This window comes from Triturus cristatus, chromosome 5_2 (genome assembly GCF_964204655.1).
Source record: "Triturus cristatus chromosome 5_2, aTriCri1.1, whole genome shotgun sequence".
NCBI classification, from domain to species: Eukaryota; Metazoa; Chordata; class Amphibia; order Caudata; family Salamandridae; genus Triturus; species Triturus cristatus.
This window is the reverse complement of record NC_140588.1, coordinates 910142181-910162255: the sequence shown is the minus strand read 5'-3', so window position 1 is coordinate 910162255 and position 20075 is coordinate 910142181. Positions and strand designations below refer to the sequence as shown.

The window sequence follows — 20075 nt, the reverse complement described above, 5'->3', positions numbered from 1 at the left end:
GCTTGATCTGGGTCCTGCTGCTCTTCAGGATCGATATCCCTAGGGTAGGTGGTATCATCACCTTTGTAATCCTCCATTGCGTCCGTGTCGGAGGGCATAGGAGAAAAGGACTGGGGATCCTGATAGGGGGTGTGCAAGCGTTCGTATAGAACCGGTTCCGACTCTGCTGGCAGTTTCTGCTTCAGAGGGATTCTGTAGGAGTCCAAGGCCTGCTCTGGCGTGACCTTCCGTTTTCGGAGTATGAGTCTGCCAGTGTCGGCGTCGATGAATTGAGACTGTGAAGGCTCAGTAGGAGAGTGTCCAGTAGATGGGGACTTTGTCTGGCGGACACGTGTTCGGATCTCGAACATCTTCGGCGCCGTGGATGGCGGCAAACCAAAAGTGATGTTGGTTAGTGCCGAGGGTGCCTTTGGAGCCTTGTTCGGGTCGGGGCCCGACGTTGACCGGAGTGGTTCCGTAGAGGTAGGCGTCGACTGCTTCGGAGCCACAGGGTCATCGATCCGAGGAGAGGTATCAGCGGTCGTCGGAGCCGATGACTTGACGCGTGTCGCTGTCTTCGAAGTGGACTCAGATGGAGCGGCCATTTTGACTTTGGTGGTCGGGCCGACTTCTTCGGTGCCAGGGGCCGAGGCGCTTTTGTGGGACCGATGGCCTTCCTTTTCGGGTCGGTACCGATATCTGCTGCAGCGAGTTCGGCGCCGAAATCCCTCTTAGTGCGTTCGGAGCCGATGGTCTGTGCTGGCGTCGAAGGAGTGGAGGTCTTCGAGCCGACCACTGCCAGTTTCACTTTTGGTTTCGGTGGAACTGGTGCGACGATGGTTTCGGTTTCATTGAAGGGAAACCAGTCTTTTTCGGTAATAATGGCTCGTGCTGGATGTTCGAGGCCGGGCCCGAAGGCGGGGCCGAAGAACTTTGGGATTGATCTCGGGTAAGGCCCGGAGGCGATCCCTTGACCGGAGCCGTAGAATGACGCACTTTGATGGCCTCCGTTTCGACGGGTAGGCCCAGCTCTTCACCAGAGCTATCTTCTTCGGCCCCAAAGGCCTCATCGTAGTCTCCTAACTCGTCGACGGCTTCTTCCCTGTGAAAAAGCGCTTCATCAGCGTCTTCCGATCAGGAATCGTGTTCGGAAGCGGGGCTGGAGTTTACTTCTTCCACGCTTTCAACATCTTCGTCCTCGGTGCTGAAGATGTTGGCCGGGGCCGGTGCCGATTGCTGCGCTTCTAATCTCGCTGCCCGTCGATTCCGGAGAGTCTTCTTGGATCGGAATCGGGCACAGGCCATACATTTCGATTCGTCATGATCCGGCGAGAGACATTTGTTGCATACCGGGTGGACGTCGATGTGTGGGTATTTGGCGTGGCATACAGGACACCGTTTGAATGGGGTCCTCGATTCCATCGTCGATGTAAGGTCGATGTTCGGATTAGATGGATCCGAAAAACTAGAAGAAGTTTCTAAACTAAGCAAGAAAGCAGTCGATACCGAGCGGGAACAGTACCGACGAAAACTAAAGGCCTTTTGGCCTTAAACTAAATTTTCCTAACTTGAGCTAAGATAAGCACATCCGAACCCAATGGCGGAAAAAAACAATCCAAGGATGGAGAGGATGCCCATGCGCACTGTAGTCCAGGGAAGGAGTCACCTATCTCGTGATACTTCGAAGACTCTTCCAGGACAACAACGTGCAAACATCCGGACCCAACACTAGGCGGCAATCTATGCACAGATATGAATTCAGCAGCCCACATGCCTCGAACCCAGTCATATTTACGATGTGGGATGGTTGAGGGGTGAGAAAGGAGACTTCCTTCATACTGTCTGGGACTGTGCAATGCTTCACCCATACTGGAGCTTTAGTGAGTCCTCACTAGGACGGACCCTTAACTGTCCTCTGTCACACCAAAGATGGTATTCCTACATATCCTGGGTGATGAGGGATTCACACACGCTAAGCGAACATTCCTTTTTTTTTTTTTTAAACAATTTTTTTTCCAACAAAATAATATTGGTACAGAGCAATGTCAAAGCAAAAGCCGGGCCCATAATACATGACTCCACATTCATTACAATAACAGGACTATGATCACAGGTTCCGTCAATTCACTGAATCAGAGTATTGTCCAACCACCCGGGTGACGAATCATTAAGCAAGAGAGTCATACCTATCAATAAAATACAAACGTAATAAGGACACGCGGATATAACAACCTTAGGGATGCAGAGGTGGGTGCCCATCATTATCAGTTATGTGAGCTATCAAAGAGTGTCTTTCACGCCGTAGTTCAATGGTAGGCGAGATGCTGATATCCCCCTCTATATTTTTTCCATCTCCCCATTTGTGGTCCCATTTCGTGGGGCACCCTCTACTCTTGAACACAGCCTTCTCTGCAATCATTGCTCTATCCATGTCCTTGGCCCATTCGCGCAAATTTGGGCTCGTATTCACCCCCTATTTCTGTGCGATATTTCGTTTTGCAATGGCCCAACCCATCGATGCCCACGCCTGCTGTGCCTGGGGAAGGTCAGTAGACTCCCAGATATTGAGAAGACAGAGCTGGCTTTAGGGATTTGCCGCATGTCCTTTCCATTTGTTTCGTGACTTTATCCCAATAGTGCTTGATTTGTGGGCAGTCCAATAGTATGTGAAAGAAGGTGCCAGTCTGGTTGCAATGTCGTAGACAAAGGGGATCAGGATGTCTACCCAATCTGAAACGGAGTTTAGCATCAAAATAAACGGTGTGAAGGATTTTCAGCTGGATGAGACGTCTCATGGGGATGGCCACTTCCTTAGGGGAGGCCAGTGCGTCACGCCAGTCTTCATCGTCGATTCTTCCCAGGTCTGACTCCCATCCCTCACACAATAGCTGCATCGGGTCGGTCCGATTATTTACCAGCTTTTTATAAGTGAGGGATATGGCCTTTTGGATCATTGGGTCAAGTATCAATCTGTCCTCGGGGGAGGAGAGAGAGAGTGGGGGGAGGTTAAGACTCTCAGGTTATACACCGCCACACTTTCATCTACACTAATTAGGCCCCTCACCCAAACGGCACCAAACGGCATTTGGAATAAAAGATCTCCACCAAAGAGTCCCTCATAGGGAGCCTGACAGGTATTGTAGCGCCGACCTGACGAGGAGCAGCCCATATGATGAAGCATGACACCTTGCCGGGTGTGTGAGGGCCCTATATTCCACGAGGAGGAATCCTCATCCTTCTACATTTCATGACCACATAAAACCAGTTTTCACTTGTCTCGATATTAGGAACAGCATACCTTTTGTGTCTTCATTATTTTTAGGGCATGTATGCTGGACCCATCTAAAAAGCACTCAGTCCCTCCTTTGTGATTGACTTCAGCCATGATGCAGCTTCTTGCCTAACAGACTTTGCATTTGCTGATTTACTTTGTATTGCTCTGCATCATTTGTTTCGGATTAGCCAGCTTCAATTTATTTGGATTGGCATGTTTTTTGTAGCGCAGACGCCGAGACTCAAACCCAGTTACCCAGGCACAAGGTCGGCAGCTCTGTAAGCTATGCCACCTAAGTAACTTCAAAAGAAAACTTGACCGAATCTTTGTGATGGCAGCGCGCCATGCGCTCTCAGAGTGGCTGCCACACCACACAGCACTCGCAGGACACCAGCAATGGCGGCCGCTTCTTTCAATTAGCAGCGCGCTGTGAAAGCTTTTACTTTTACAAAGGGTGCTTGCTGCCGCTCACAGCACTCATGGGACGCCGGAACTTGTCCCTGGTAAGCACTCATGTTTTTACAACCATGGCCTTCTTTATCTTTTCTCTGTCAGATTCTAATAGTTTATTTTTTTTAGCTAAACTTGAGCCTCCATCTTATTTCTTTCATCACCGTTTTGTTTTCTGTGATGCATTTGGAAGTAATATCCTCCTTTAACCCCTTGCATGCCCGCCCCTTTCCCCGCCCAGTGCCGCGCTTTGTATTAGCGGGCGGAGTTCATGACGAGCTGGACTCGTCATGGGCACAGCGCCACCGCAGCCCATGACGAGTCCAGCTCGTCATGGGCACTGAAGGGGTTAAGAGTCCAATGCTTACGCCTATCGCGAGTCTTTCCGCTCGCTTTGTGTTGTATGTACATCACGTGCTAGATGCCTACCTTAAAAGGGTGTCTTAGTACACTACTAACTTAACGTTGGTTCCGAGGCTCACTTTTCATTTACAGGGGCTTTAGATTGCATTTTATTGGCAGGTTGTCAATTTAAAAATATCATGTGGCTAATTGAGAAATATAAAACATACATTTCTCTTGTGTTGTAGATCTCTCTCCCTTTAAGGAGAGTTGGTTCTCCTACCCTTTGGAGGGGTGGGGGTTGTATGTATTCACTCCCCTTTAAGGGATGTTGCGATTCTCCTCCTTTTTAAGAGAAGTTTGTGTGACGTCAGCATGAGTGCGGTGGGAGGTCTCTTGAACCCAATCCTGCTTGCTGTGTAGCATTGCTTGCTCTTTACCGGTGCGATGACTACAGGACTGGTACTGGCGGGTGATTTCTTATTTGTCCGGCTCATTCTCCTAACTTCCGTGTGGGAATAACTACTTGTGTCTTGCGCAGCAGCATCTTATTAGGCAGTCTCTCGCTTTTACCTATAAAGCGTTTCTCGAGTATCCAGCTGCAATAAAAGGCTTTCCTTTTAACACTCCCAGTTATGATTTTGCTTAATCTTTCACCAGCCAGGGAAACATCACTGCTGCGTAACCTAGTCTTTTATTACCGATGTTTTCGAGCCCAGTTCATCATAAATATTCTTCTGTGGTGTGGGACTTCCTTTTGACTGTATTCTGCATTTCCTGCGATGAAGTTACATTGTTTGCAAATTGCATGTGTGAACCACAACCTAGTCAGTAATCCTTGCTGTCCAATATACACACACTTCTTTCCCCTGGTGTATTGCACCTGTACATCTTAAAAGAAGCCAGTGTTTTGAGAAGGGCGTGGGAGTGCGTGGTTTACAGGTGCAGCAGTAAAACACCCAACACGCACATCAATAGTTGACAGGTCTTGCTCGTGCACAGGAAAACTATTTTATTCTGCTTGAATCGCACCCCAGATGCATGCTGGACCGATGTCTGTGTCTAGTGCTTGTACAACATGACACCGCTACTCAGCCGAGTGAAAGGGCCATCCCTGCAGTTGGCTTTGAAATCCATGCCTTGAGACATTCGAGATAAATAAAGGAATCGGGTCAGTGCCAATTTGGTAATAAAAAAAATAAAAGTGCTAGTGCACAGAGCACTGCCTAGAAGACCGCAGTATAAGCATTGGTACACCTCATACCAACACAAGTAACTTGAAATAAAACCAGCATTTGCCAGAGTTTGAGCTATTGGCATTGTAAATGGCAATGCCTTTTATTTGTTTTTCAGAACCGGCAAGCGGTGCAGAAAACATGCACTTTGTGCTTACAGTCGTTGCTTCCAAGAAGCACAGCTGGCAGTAACTGCACTTTTTTTACAGCCTGCCTTGCTTCTCGTAAGCAAAGACTACAAGTACAATGTGTGTTTGCACACTGCTTGCAGGTTTTTTTTTTTTTTAACATGGTTATTTACAATGCCAATAGCTCAAACTCGCGCAAATGCGAGACCGATTGCATTGCTTGTTTTTTATTGCTCGTGGGAGTGATGGCAGAGTGGGAGGCAACAAAGAGGGAGGGCATACAATGAAAGGCGTGGGGGGGAAAAGCACTATGATGCTGCCATTTTGTTTTGCTATGGCAGGTGGCAAAGTCAACAATGACAACTGAGGTTGGGGAGGGGACAGGGGCAACACTGACAATGTAGGGAGGGCAGGTGCAACATTGAATGGGGGACTGGAAGTGGAAATGCAGGACGGAAAACGGAAGGACGGAGGGCCATGGAAGAGCAACAAGGACAAGGAAGGGGAGTGGGCAACATGGACAACTGAAGGTTCAACACAGATAATGGAGGAAGGACCGGTGTAAGACAGACTAGAGACAACTGATAAAGACGCACTTTGGTAGAGTGCTTAAACACAAAAAAAAAGTAGGGCCCAAAAATGAACAGTGGAAGAACACAAGCAATGAGTCCACGCTTCAAGGAAGGGCCATATTTTTTAGACAAACAAGGGAACCCAATAATGGTCAGGGTCCTTGGGTATGAACTGTTCCAAGGAAGGGCCAAGCACAAAAAAGAGAAAGGAAGCCTATGGCAGCTGACCAATATGGAACAAGCAAGAGTGGCAAATAAATCTGCCAATGGTAAGCAATCAACCCAATTTTAGAAAAAATAATGTCTCTCAAGAGCCAACACAAACAGTCTTAGGCGAGATCTAAAAATAGCTCTCCCATCAGCATCACTTTCTCCTCATTTCATCAGCAGGATGGCTACACTGCCGTCATAAGTGAGGTCATCAATTATACAAATGGTTAGTTGAGGTTTTGTGTCACCAGTCAAGTGATCAAGAATGTTATCTGTACCTTTAGGAGTGCAGTAACGAGCAGTGCACTGGGGTGGGGGGGGGGGGGGGGGGGAAGAGGAGGAGTTTGGAGAGTTATGGTCATAGAATAAGCATAACCAGCTAATTTCAGTGGCTTTTTGGGTTCGTTTCTTACTCATAACATGGGGAATTAGAGTTTTTTTTTTAAACTTCCATTAATGTTTTATGTGAATAAAAAACATAAACTTACCATTAAGAAAGGTGTATAGTTAGTTTCTTTTTTATATATGATGCATCCAACGATCATGCTCTTATATTCCATTCTGAAATCTAAATAAGAATAAATCCACACCCTGCCCCCAGAATGCATGAACCGTGGCCTAGCACAGAACTATTTGGCCACTCTCCCTCCAATCCGAACGCACATGGCGTTTTGGGTATGGTTTGGTTATAGGTCACATGCAGTAAGCTGTGACTACAAAATCTGTGCTTCAGCACTGCATCCTGCAATTTTGCAGGAGTTGCTCATTTGCTGCCAGAAAGAATTAGAGGATCCACAGATCTGGATTTAAGTCTCCAAATCAGATATTATAATAAAAAAAATAAAAAAAGTATTATATATATTCCATAGGTGGATCTGGGAATCACATGGAAAAAAAGAATCTTTTATTTTTAACAGGGTCTGCCACTTTGGGATGTTATTTTACAGCATATTTATAAAGAGCACGTACACCAAAAAGGTTTCATGGTGCTAGAAGAGCACGGAGGCAATGTAGACTCAAAAACGTACCAGTACGCATGTTTGTAGAGCGAGGTTTTTAATAAAGATCTAAAGCTCGTATAGGAGGTTGTGGCTCTGATGTTGGGGGAGGGGGGGGGGGGGGGGGGGGGGGGAAGGGAGGGAATTCCAGACACCAGGAGCAAGCATGGCAAAACCTGGTTCAACCCTGTCACTTCTTGTGAAATTTAGGGACCTTAAATAGGTTTTGGCAGGCAGACCGAAGATTGCGCTTTGGGATACAATTCCAGATGTGACAAAAGTTGGGCTTTTACCGTCTAGAGTTGTGAAAAGGGTTGTCTGAGCAACAGGGAGCCCAATGTAATTTTACCAACAGAGGTTTGGTGTGGCAAAATCTAAGACGACACCAGACTAATCTAGCTCCTTAGCTTTAGATCAGCTGGAGCCTCTAACTCAAGCCCTTGGGAAGGCCCAGACAGAGTTAGCATGGTCAATTCAGGACATGACCAGGGCAATAATGAGCTAAATGATAGCCTAGATGGAGAATTCTCATTTTCTTTCTCTTTCTCCTTTTCGAAGTTTGGGGTGGGGGGGGGGGGGGGGGGGGGGGGGGGGGAAAGAGAGGGGGAAGGAACAAGTCATTGCACCTATCTGGGGCTTCAATGAAAGGTCTTCATAGACTAGAATCCAACTGCTTAGGAGGGGAACTCATCTCCAATGACCAGAGAGGGAATCCAACTATGCAATTTATTTTTGGTCCGCAATCTCAGTTTCATAGGAGTTCAGCTTCAGCTGATGACAGTTCACCCAGTCACGGATGTAGGGCATAGTGCTTTAAAAAGGATAGATATATATATAGATATATATTCCTGCGAGAAATCTATGTCAAAAAGTGGCTGCATGTTGTTTGAGTTCTATACTTTCACCCTACGCCTCTGTAGAGTTTGTACCAATGGGCGGGTGGAAAGACTGAATAATATGGGGGACAAAGAGGAGCCCTGGGGTACTCCACAGTCAAGTCTGATCTTGGATGAACAAAAAGGGAGTAGGCAAACCGACAGAAATCGGTCTGAGAGGAAGGATTTCATCCACTCTAGTGCTGATCCCTGCAGAAGTGCGGCCTCGACACAGTCGATTAAGATGTCATGAGCCACTGTGTCAAAGGTCCAGAAGGACTAATGCATTTTGTCAGCTTCCTCTCTCATATCATCCACTACAGATAGTATTACAGGTTCTGTAGAATGAGTGGGTCGAAAACCCACCTGGTGAGAGTCAAGGAAGGTACAGTATTCTAGAAAAGAGCAAAAATATTAGGCGGTGAGTTTTCAGCATCTTGGCTAGGTAAGGAACCAAGGAGACGGGCGGTAGTTCTTCAAAACAGATTAATCTTCCCTAGGTTTTTTTCAGTAGTGGGACGACTACCGCTTCCGTAAAGGTATAAAGGGACCTTGCTCTGACTTAAGGATAGATTGAGCAAGGAGATCACGGGGTCAGGGAAATCCAAGAAGACAATTGTTTGGATCCAAGGGGGCAGATATCATTAGGGGAGCAGGATTTTTTCTTTTTAATTATGTTTTTTTTTCAAATTTCCTTATATATCTTATACACAAATGTGTCAAAGTGGTACATTGATCAAAAGAAATACACATAACCTTTGTCACTAACATGCATTGTCATACAATGTGGCTCATTCGCATAGGTAGTTGAAACGGTTACAGTAGCAATTTTAAATCAGGTCAGACCCACCTGCCCTCCCTCCCCAACTCCACAAGCCGCAAGGGCCACCCATACCTAGACCTTGTTCTAGCAGGATAAAAAAATAAAATAAAAAAAAAAGGTTACAAAAGAAGCCTATAAGTTAGGGGACACCCTAACAAGTACCACAGAGGAAAAAAAAATTGAAATATAACAAACATTTAGATATCCATACATTCACCCCACTCCCTCTGGTACTATCCCATTTTCAACCTGGGAAGCAGATTTTAGACGCTCACGTTCAATATATGCTTTGTAAGGGCCCATATGTCCTTGGGGCACGACGAACTCGGCATTAAGGAAGAATATAAATCACAATTAATATTACAATAGGCCATACTACGTAGCGATCGCTGAAGAGTAGGTACAGTGCATTGGCCCAATAGCAACGCCATTTCCCGTTTAGCTAATAACCCTAGTGCTGCAAATCTCCTGACCTTTTTGGGGAAATTGTGTAGCCCATTAATGCAATTTCCGGAGTGGGAATAAGTGCTAGCCCTATCGTATCTCCTAATGTATTATGAATTTACTCTCAGTATGTTTGTATTTGGGGGCATATCCATGTAAGGTGGGCAAAGTCCGCGTGTGGTGCGGAACATTTCCAACAGTGATGGGGTCTGCTGGGATCAATTGTATGCACCATGGCAGGCGTGTGATACAGGCGGCTGAGAAATTTAAAGTGGATAAGTTTGTGGTTGTTATTTAGGGATACTTCTCTTGTTACCTTGCAGCACTTTTCCCATTGAGGGTCTGTAATAGGGCGGCCTAGATCCTGTTCCCATTCAATGCGTATTTTAACATCGGTCACTGGTCGCAGACTGGAGCATGACCTATACATTTTGGAAATTAAGTGCGTGCCCGCATCACTCTCAATAATCAAGGTCAACGGGGCCATGGAGTCAGGTGCAATCAGATAAGTGCGTAGCGCTGTTCTCAATGCAGAACGGATGCGTTGTAACACAAAGGAATCCATAAAAGATCTATCTTGAAATCTGGTCTCTTCTGACATGGAGAAAACGTGACCGTCAGGGTATAGATCCCCTACTTTTGTAATGTTAAACTTGGTTAAGGTGCGCTGTACCAGTGCATCGTCTGATAGGGAGCCAGAGGGGATTAGGAAGCGGCAGAGCCGGCGAATACATTATGGTAAACCCTAGGAGCCTCCGCAATCTGTCCCACGGCCAGCTAGTAGTAGAAACGGTTTGTATGTCACGTGGGTCTCTGGGTATGCCTTTTGGCAACACCGAGTGCAGTTTCCAGGGGGGGGGGGGGGGGGGGGGGGGTACAAAGTCGGTCACCGGTTTCAGAAATGGAATGCGGGCATCTGGATGATACCACGCATAGGCATAGCTGCACTGGGCCACCAAATATAGGTAAGGATCAGGAACTCCGTAACCCCCTCTGTCACTTGGAAGAGTAAGTACCTGCCAACGGACACAAAGCCTCTTTCCTCCCCAAACCAATCTTATCAGATGTGTGCGCAGTTGTATAAAGAAAACCTTAGTAAGAGGAATAGGAATGTTATTAAATAAGTACAAAAATTTGGGAAGAACTCTCATTTTAATTATGGCGAACCTGCCTGCCATTGATAGCGGAAAGTGCAGCCAGCGTTCCACCTGTGCCTCCAAGCTGTGTACTGCCTGTCCAAAAGTCGTGGCACCACTGCAAAGGAAACCCGCAGTCCCCAGGGAGAGGTGCTCTCCGTTAGTGGGAAAATAACAGATGTGCCATTCGATGTCTAGTCCTGAGAAGCGTCCAAACCGTAGAATTTCCCTTAAAATTGGTTCTAGATTGTCTTGTGGGTGACGAACGTACAAAATGGTGTCATCTGCATACAGTGAGACCAACAGAGGTCCTGTTTTAAATTGTAGACCTCGTTGTAAAGGTCTTTGTTGAAAATGCCTGATCGGTGGGTCCATAGCTAATATAAATAAAAGAGGGGAGAGAGGACAGCCCTGTCTTGTGCCGCGCGATAAAGAAAAGGGGGGGGGGGGGGGGGGGCAATATCGTACCATTTATACGGAGTCTAGCCGTTGGGTTGGTATACAACAGAGCGGTAATAGCCACGAATCCCAGTGGCATCCCCATACGACGCATCACTGAAAGAAAAAAGGGCCACTCTAAAGAGTCAAAGGCCTTTTCGGCATCCAATAGGACAGCCGCGGCCGGGACCTTTGGATCAATTCTGTGAAGGACCGTGAAGAGGGTCCAAAGATTGTGAGAAGTGGAACGGTGAGGGACAAATCCAGACTGTGCCGGGAATATAATGAATTCCATTAGTTGAGAGAGCCTACTGGCCAGGATCTAAAACCAATATTTTGTAATCTAAGTTCAATAACGAAAGGGGTCTATAGGAGCTGCAGAGTGAGGGGTCCTTGCCAGGCTTGGGAAGAAGAATGACGGCCTCCCGAAGCGTGGGAGGAAGTACCTGTCTCTCCAGAGCCTCTGCATACACTTCGATCAACTGGGGTGCCAGGATATCTTTGTACGCTTTATAAAAGTCACCTGTAAATCCGTCCAACCCAGGGGCAGAGGAGCCGCGGAGTGCTTCTATTGCCCCCATCACATCTGCCTCGGATATGGGCTCGGCCAAGAATTTTCCTGATCCTCAAGGTCTTGTCCAATCTTGGAACTGTACGACGTATTAAAATAAGCAACAAAAGTGTCTTGGATTTCGGATGTGGAGGTCACCGGCTGACCGGAAGGGAGGGGGGAGGGGGGCATCTACCGTGGCATTCAGGAGTAATTCAGAATCCACTGCAGAGATATCCCGTTCAATTCGGGCCAGCGTGTTGCGCAAATCTTTTAGGACGCCAGCACTTTTAGCAAAGCAGATACCTTCCCATAGGACCGCACGAGTATCTACAGATCCAGTATTTATAGTAAAATAATCCTCAATGGCCTCTCGGACCTCCTCATTGAAGACCTCTTCCTGCACCGCCCTACCTGGAAACCACCACTGCCGCTCAAAACCCTCCGGACGGGGAACCGACAAATGAAGAATTACCAGGGAATGGTCTGAATATGTCCGTGGTAAGGTCTCAAGGTTTCTAAACCAGCAGACTATTCCCGGAGAGACCAACCTATAATCTATTCTAGTCCAGGTATTATGGTAGCCAGAATAATGAGTGTAGGACGTATCAGTAGGATTGTGCTTCCGCCAAATGTCTATCAATGAAAGCGGTGTACAAATCTCTTGCAGCGCGCATCTGGATCGTGGTTTGGAGTCAGGGGACATGGAGCTACCGTCTAATCTAGGATCCAATAATAAATTGAAGTCCCCACCCATGACAGAGTAGGTTCAAGCTTAATCAACTGTGTATGTAGCGAGTGAAAAAAATCTGGAGCATCAACGTTCGGGCCATATACGCCCACTAAAGCAATGAAATGACCCACGAGCATGCCCGTGACAATAAGGAACCGGCCCGCACCGCCACTTAACCAGGGCTAAAGGGGAGCCTTTTGCAAATGAGAAGAGCAACGCCCCCAGCGCAACTGCTATAGTTCCGTTGAACTTGTGGCGTGCATCCTGCACCATAACAGTGAAGTCTAGAAAGAAAGAGTATGGAGCCTTGCCAAATGTCACCGCGTTCCCGGGCCAGACGCAAAATTGAATCTCGGTCTCTGAAATTCATGACCATCGCAATTATGGGCCTCGGTGGCAAGCCAGGATTGAGTCTAGGCCCAAGGGATCTGTGCGCACACTCAATTACAAATTCTGGGGTGAAGGCCTCCCTTACGAACAAATCCGATGGCAATTGTTCCACAAAAATATCCATTCTGCCCACCGTAGCAGTCTCCGGTACGCCCAAAATGTGAATGTTGTTGCGCTGACTTCGCGCCTCCAAATCCTCGTTCTTATTTGGGACCTCCTTCAGGATTCGTTCCATTCTGTCCAGGCGCTTCAGAGACTGCGCCGAGCTATCCTCAATGTCTGATACGCAGGCCTCCACTACATCTAAAGTAGATACCAAAGGGGATGATGGACGGAGCGTTTGAGCAAATCAAACACTCAAACACCAGTCAACCGATCTGGGTTTAATCCATCATCATTCTTTAGCTCACTCCACCACCCCAGTTCAGACATGGCCATATGCAAATCAGTCTGACCCTGTGCCTCATGGGAACAGTCCCGCCCGAACTGCCAAGGCAGGTCTTCCCTGGACCGGAAACAAGCATCCTGGGACTGGTTTCGGGTATCATGAATCCAGTGGCAAAGTGAGCAAGGGACCCACGTCTGGGCATACCCTGCCAACTTAGGGCAAACAAAGCGATACCAAAGGGGATGATGGACGGAGCGTTTGAGACGCGGGCCCAGACGTGGGTCCCTTGCTCACTTTGTCACTGGATTCAAGATAGCCTGGCTGATGAGGGTTATGAACCCGAAACCGGTCCCAGGATGCAAATGAGTCGAGAAACCACCAGTTCTTAAAGGCCACAATGGCTCTAGTGTCCTTTACCCAGAGACTCGGAAAGAGATCCCCGAAAGAAATCCTGGAAATTTACCGCCCAAAATGTATCACAACTGCCATCTATGGTGCGGGTATCTGGGGTCATGCCCGAGTAGATTCCATCCAAAAAACAGAAAACTCCTTTATAAGATATTTACTATCACTCCCCCATTCCTCACCTACCTACGCCTGCCACCAAGAACTTGGAATGCCATTCATCACCGACCTCATCCGACTACAACCAATTCTCCTGTGGCACCGCATCTGGACCTCAGACAAGACGTCTTTAACCAAAGAAATCATTACTGATTGTCAAAAGTTGGACCATTCTGAAAAACTTCCCTGGCTAAATTACGTCCGCAACTTCCTCAATGACTTGGGTTACCCTAATTTCTACTCTGCACCACATGACATGCTAAGACTTTCCCGCAAATCACTCAAGGCGGAATGTCTAAAACATCTTGATAATCTCCGGTTAACAACAGAAGCAAACAAACCTTCTGTTCAGCATTCCATATTAATCCAAACTTCTTTTAAAATTGAGCCTTATTTGTCCTCTTGTTTTCCAATTTACGATGTTTTCCTACTTACCAGATTCAGATTTAACAACTTCCACCGATTAATTAACTTTCCCAACCCAAATGACTGGTCAAGGGTTCTTCCCACATGTCCCTGTGACGATCTTTCTCTACAGTCCCTTTTGCATGTTACTTTTTTTTGTAAATATTTTACTGAACCTAGAAAACGGTGGCTGAAACCTGTTTTGAATCAACTGTTAATGCGCGAATGCCGTCCAGCATTATTGGCTCTTCAAATGCTGGAGTCTCCTGCAATTTGTTTTAATATTGCTAGGTTCTTAAAACTTTGTATAAGGCACAGATCAAATCTTTAAGCACTAAACATCCAGTCGTTCTGACTGCTAGTTATATGTCAACAAATCTCATAAAACACAAATATCAATGTTTTATAACTACCTTTCATATTTTATCTACAAATTTTGCTGACAATCAAGTTCCCACTTACTTCGGACCTGCTCAGCTTTCCCTGTGATCAATCATTTTTATCCCGAAAGGGACTGGCTCGTTAGATTTTTGTAGGCAACGTCATTACATGAACTTTATTAACTTGCTGTATTTGTTGTATTTGTACCTTGCTTTTATGGATGTGCCTTGCTTCCGAATAAAGCTTTTATTGAATTGACTGCGCTCCCCCCCTGTAGCGACGATGGTGAAGGCCCAGACGAGGCAGCAGGAACCTGTTACTCAAGCCAATCGTGCTGTAGTGGCGGTAGCTCAAGTGCCCCGGAAGGCCCCTCAAGATGGGAGAGAGAGAGGGGGCAGCTGGGCAGTCAGCCAAGGCAATCCAAGGAAGCGGGAAACCGGGACGCCCCCCCTCAGCGCGCTCTCGCACCCACCCTCAGCAGCGCTGTAGGCAGACCGATGGGCCCTGTCCCTGATACGGTCTCACAGCGGAGCTCATCTCACACAACGCCCAGGGAAACGCCTCACAGCTCGCCACGGCTGTCTGACATCTCCGCTGAATATCAGGAACGCCGGCTCCGTATCTTCTCAAAGTTGGAGCGATCGGTGCAAGGTCCCCCCCCCTACGTACTAGTGCGGCACAAACAGGTCTGGACAGCTGGGCATTTCAGGGGTAATGCCGGAGTCGTTGCTTCAGCAGCAAGCGGCCATATCGGAAGCTTGCGTGGCCACGCCTCCCCTCCCCCCTAGTCATCAGCTTCAGAGACCATTTTTTGTGGCTGCCAGAAGTGCTGTGAGTTTTATTACTTCCATATCTTCCGAGGGGCTAGCACTGGTAAGAAGGCCAACCGGGATACAATTTTTTATCATCTGAATTTTCGATGAAGAAAGCGTTCAACTCATTGCATAGTTGGAGTTTAAATCTGAGTTTGTATGCATGTATATATCTTCAGATGTAAATTTAGATATACAAAATACACACAAAGTCAGATTTACACATTTTAAGCCAACACTGTAACCCAAAAATGTCTTTTCTGTAGAACGAGAGCATTAAACATTCCACACTTTCTTCCAGTTTAATCTCTTGTGTTCTTATCCTTCAATACATCCCTCCAGGCCAACAAAACTTACATTTGTGTAGTAATCTCAGTGTTGGATAAAACGGCCCTTCCCTTTGTCTGAAGAAAAGCAACTCTCCATTTACTGTTAATATCTCAATATGTTCATGACTGGAAAAAAAATGCAAAAGACAAAGAAAAAAAAGTGTTAAATTATACCCGTTTAGGTCTTAATACAAAAAGCGAATACAAAAAGGCTACATGCCGAAGAATAGAACTTCAATGTTTATTACTCAGAAATCTTAGACAGACTGAATTAAAGTTACTACCAACTCAAACATGCACAAGATTAGCAGCAACAGAGGATACAAATGGAACTTACCATCTCACTATTTTAACAGGGTCCTTCTTTGGCATAATTTGGTTAAGCCATGGGTCAATTCCTTTAAACTGATCTATAAGTTGATTCTTTATGCCCTTTATGACGGACGTTTTCAACTGAATGCAGTTGGACACATTTTCTTTTTCATCAAATCTGCAACAAAAAAATAAGTTAAGCTTGAGATTATCAAAAGCAATAGCTATACAGCACTATTGACCTGTGGATAATATAAACTCTTTACGCTAATTATCATAGACATGGCTGTGCCAAGATTCAAGGAACCATCTTGGTTCCTTTATCGAAATGCTAGTAAATTTACAAATTCATGATTTTTTAGCTGAAGATGGCACGCAGCACTGCACAAAGGATAAAGGCCAGAATCCTCATGAGCCTCAGGCGTCATTAGCAAATGTTATCAGACAGTCAATGTATGATTAGAGAAGAGCAAGCATTGGGTAATAAGGTATTTTCAACACATGGCATACCCACCCCCTTTTTAATAAGATTAAACAAGTGTTGAGGGTCATTTATGTGGGCCCCCACAGTCTCATGTAATTATTAATAAAAGGCAGTAAGACTGTGGTACTTTTACATAAGTTCAATGTTACCAGAAACTTGGTCACAGAGGCAACACGTATTTGTAATGAGGCCGGTTACTTTTTCCATCATTCGAATTTAATAAGTAATTAATGCTGCCTCATAATTTATGAAGTTCCTTGATTTATACTTTGCTCTCCTTTTTCAAACAGATGTGCTTAATAAAATAAAAATGTACTTCAAGCTTCAAAAAAAGGAACCTTAAGTGTGCTGCAAGAAAAAACCTCAACGTGAGAAAAAAAAAAAAACTTTCAATCATTGCTATGTAACGCATTTCTTTCCCAAATGTTTAAGAAAATCGCATTTATTGGACACCAGCCATTTGCCATCTTCTGCATCTGTAATTTGATTAGTAGAATCTTGTTTACTAATGACTGACAAAAACATGTAGCAATAGTTCTAGACATGCTGGGTCATATGTGGACGCTTAATGCATAGACTCATACAAAATGTATACACGCATAATGTGACAAGTAAAACCACAAGCACCAGATTCCAGGCAGTTCCTAATTTGCGCCGGTGGTTAGTCAAAACCGGCACTCATGACAGTCTGCCACATGGTGGCACTGATTTTAGGACGAGCCTAGCGGCAGCGCGCATGCACTACTCGCTTTGCGAGGCAAGCTGTAGTACAGTATGCACTGGATCTTTTACTGGTGGTGTTACACGGTCTGCTTTATCTTGTCTGTAAGCACTATTTTGTTTAATTTTTATTTGCAGCGCGGTCCGCTTTCACTTTAGCAGCGGCGCTTGTTTAATTCATTTGCAGCGTGGCCTGCTTACTTTAGCGGCCGTGCTTGTTTATTTAATTAATTTGCAGCGTGGTCCACTCACTTTAGCAGCAGCGATTGTGTAAGGGAGTCTTTGAGCCGGAGCGCCCAGCAAAGATAGAGCGCTGAATTGCAAGACTAGAGTTTTGCAAGCATCCGATGTCACGGTGGTTTCACGGCTACTTATTGGCCATCTCCTAACTACCCTTAGCAATAGACGTAGCCAACCCCCACATGTGCAGTTGCGGCCAGGTTTAAGAAGGGCTGTGAGCGCCATTATCCCAAAACGAATCATTCTCCAGCTGGGCATGATTTGTTTACATGCAACTGAGGAACACAGCAAGACTATCAAACCTGCCTTAAGAGAAAAGACAGGCTGAGTTTTGCGCATAGATTGAACCCGTATAAAAGTATGACAGCTTTTCTTTTTTTGTGTGCAAATAACCACATTAAGGTGTTGCAATGCAATAGGTCTCACTTTTATGCAAGTTTAAGCTATTGGCATTGTAAATGACAATGCCTCTTATTTATATTTTAAAAACAAAAATAAAAAGGCATTGTCATTTAAAATGTCAATAACTCAAACTCGAGTAAATGCGAGACCTATTGCATTGCAAATGCTTGTTCTGATAACAGTTTATTAATACAATGTATATTAAAAATAGCTAATAACTGCCGCCCAGGCTATTCTTATATCTTTGGGGGCCTGGAGTAGTTCGGATTGTCACACGTGTAGGAGGAGTGTGATGGTTAGTCGTGTTGATATTGTCAAGGGCAGCACTTGCAGAGGCAATGGGTGGTGCAAGCTGCAGTAGCCTTCTGACAAGGGCTGTGCCACTTTGTTTCTTACAAATTAAGCACCGATTGCAGGCATTGTAGTGTAGTTCCTATTTCCCTTATAGGCTCTGCACATTGGAATAATATACACTATAGTTTTTGCATAGGAGTAAGGTCAGTATGCTCCTATCGAGTACATTAAACTTAATTACTTGTGTGTGCCAGCTAACTCAGAGGTCACTAGAAACTTCTCGAATAAACAAGAAGGGATTAGTTTCCGACAACCGCATAAACAGGACAACTTTGTTTCCCTTAGAATCGGAATGCGTCGAAATCGTGGAAACAATAGATAACAGTTTCACTCAGTCAATCGTGCATGTTTCGTTTCTTCAGAGTTACAATAAAAGGGATTTATTGAACAGTCTTGTTTCTCGTGTAAGAGATACGAGTTGTTACAATCAGACAGTAAGCAAGATATAATACGCACAGCGTAAGAAGTAAGAAGAAATAATACTGCAATAGCATGGTCTCTTAGCTATGACATATATACATACATAACACAGGCTAAAAAGTGAGTACTCGTCTGATGCTTCTAAATAGTTCTACCCCAGTGTACCTAACCTAAGTGTAGTACGAGGTAAGAAGTAGGTGCGGTTTTCTATAGTATGGTATATACACTAAGTTTGTATGCCAAGAGTCACTTGAGGTTCTAGTCTACTCCATACCTTAGAATGAGAGGGGTAGAAATCTCTTTCCGGGTCTCAAACTCTAACACCCCGCGAAGGGAGTCAGAACACTGGAAGCTGGATTCTCTGCGAGCAGGATGACAGCATCTGGTCAGTGCGTCAGGCCAGGATATGGTCTCTTCCGAACTTGCCGTGGCGAACCGTGCAGTCAAGTCGTGCCGTGGTTTGCCAAGGTAAGGGAATGTATATTTATACCTGGAAGGTGCTTAGGAATGCTAGCATTGACGTAAAGGAAGACATCATGGATGAACCCCTAAGGAATAGCAGTTCTTGAGAGAAATCAATAATCCTAGCTAGGGAAAGTCCCGATGGCTTACGGGTCTGGTTTCTAAGAACTCGTGACGTGGGATGGAAGGATGTAGGAGACCATGACTGTATTTGGTTAGCATGACTAATGCCTAAATAAGGACTGGAACTCTATGCCTAAATAAGGGCAATGCGAATTTTGCCTATATAAGGACACGATTCAGGGAAACCTATGTACGGGCATCTAAATCGAAACACAACAGCATAGTATTATTTATAAAAAGATACTTGTATGAGCAGGTGTAAGAAGAGGTGGACACCAAATGTACTGTAATGGGACAGGTCTGATCCTCAAAGTAGGTATATCTTAAGGTATCAAAATGTGTTACCCCACTTACTTTACTGTTTGACCTCTAATATATGGTGCTGTTGTTTCTAGGAGTGCTGCAAACACTGAGTAAATTTTGCGGCAGTAGTCATAAGAAACTTCTAACAGTAGTTCGGATTGAATTTGGTTAGAGATGATTTTGATTTATTAAAATCTTATGCTCAATATTTTGAAAATGTTCTGCACTCAAACTATGCACTTTATAGAAGTGCATTCTTCTGTGCTTTGTTAATTAGCCCCCAAAGTAGGTCCTGAATTAATCTTGGTTTTCAATGCAGCCATATTTTCATTTCTCATTCTGACACCACACGAAGAAAAAATCTGCATGGATGCTTTGTGAGGATATGCTATTCTTGGTGAGCCACGGAGGAAGTTGACCGTAACTCGCAACTTTCCAAAGTCTCTTGTTGCTCAACACCGCAAGTCTTATTGTTTCAGGCAACTAGATTAGTACTTCCACATCCGATGACATTAGGCCAGGACAGGGAAAATAAATATTTATTAAGGGATAGTGCTTAGATGGCATTAGAAGACGCTGTAAAATCGTGCATTGTAGTTTGTTAAACCTCTGCTACATTTTCCGACTGTGCGATTTCCATTAGTTTTTATTATTGGTTTATCCATTTTTCTGTAAAAGATCATGTATCTGGAGGAGAGCCGTCTTCGGCTCAGATCTAGAGCCCAGACCTTTGTCAGTCTGTCGTTTAGAATATTTTTGGCAGAATTTTGTCTCAAGCCTTTATGGATGTAGCCCGATT

At 45.3% G+C, this 20075-nt stretch overlaps 1 protein-coding gene across 3 annotated transcripts in view; it reads right to left on the bottom strand.

Moving 5' to 3' along the window:
- The window catches only part of MCTS1 (MCTS1 re-initiation and release factor), an 87989-nt gene that overhangs the window by 51456 nt on the left and 16458 nt on the right, over positions 1 to 20075 (bottom strand). For all 3 annotated transcript variants that reach the window (XM_085608107.1, XM_085608108.1, XM_085608109.1), the window contains exons 2-3: positions 15794 to 15946; positions 15485 to 15582 (exon numbers count right to left, since the gene is read on the bottom strand). In XM_085608107.1, the coding sequence (XP_085464233.1) occupies positions 15485 to 15582; positions 15794 to 15946 (251 nt within the window). The remainder of the gene's footprint in view (positions 1 to 15484; positions 15583 to 15793; positions 15947 to 20075) is intronic.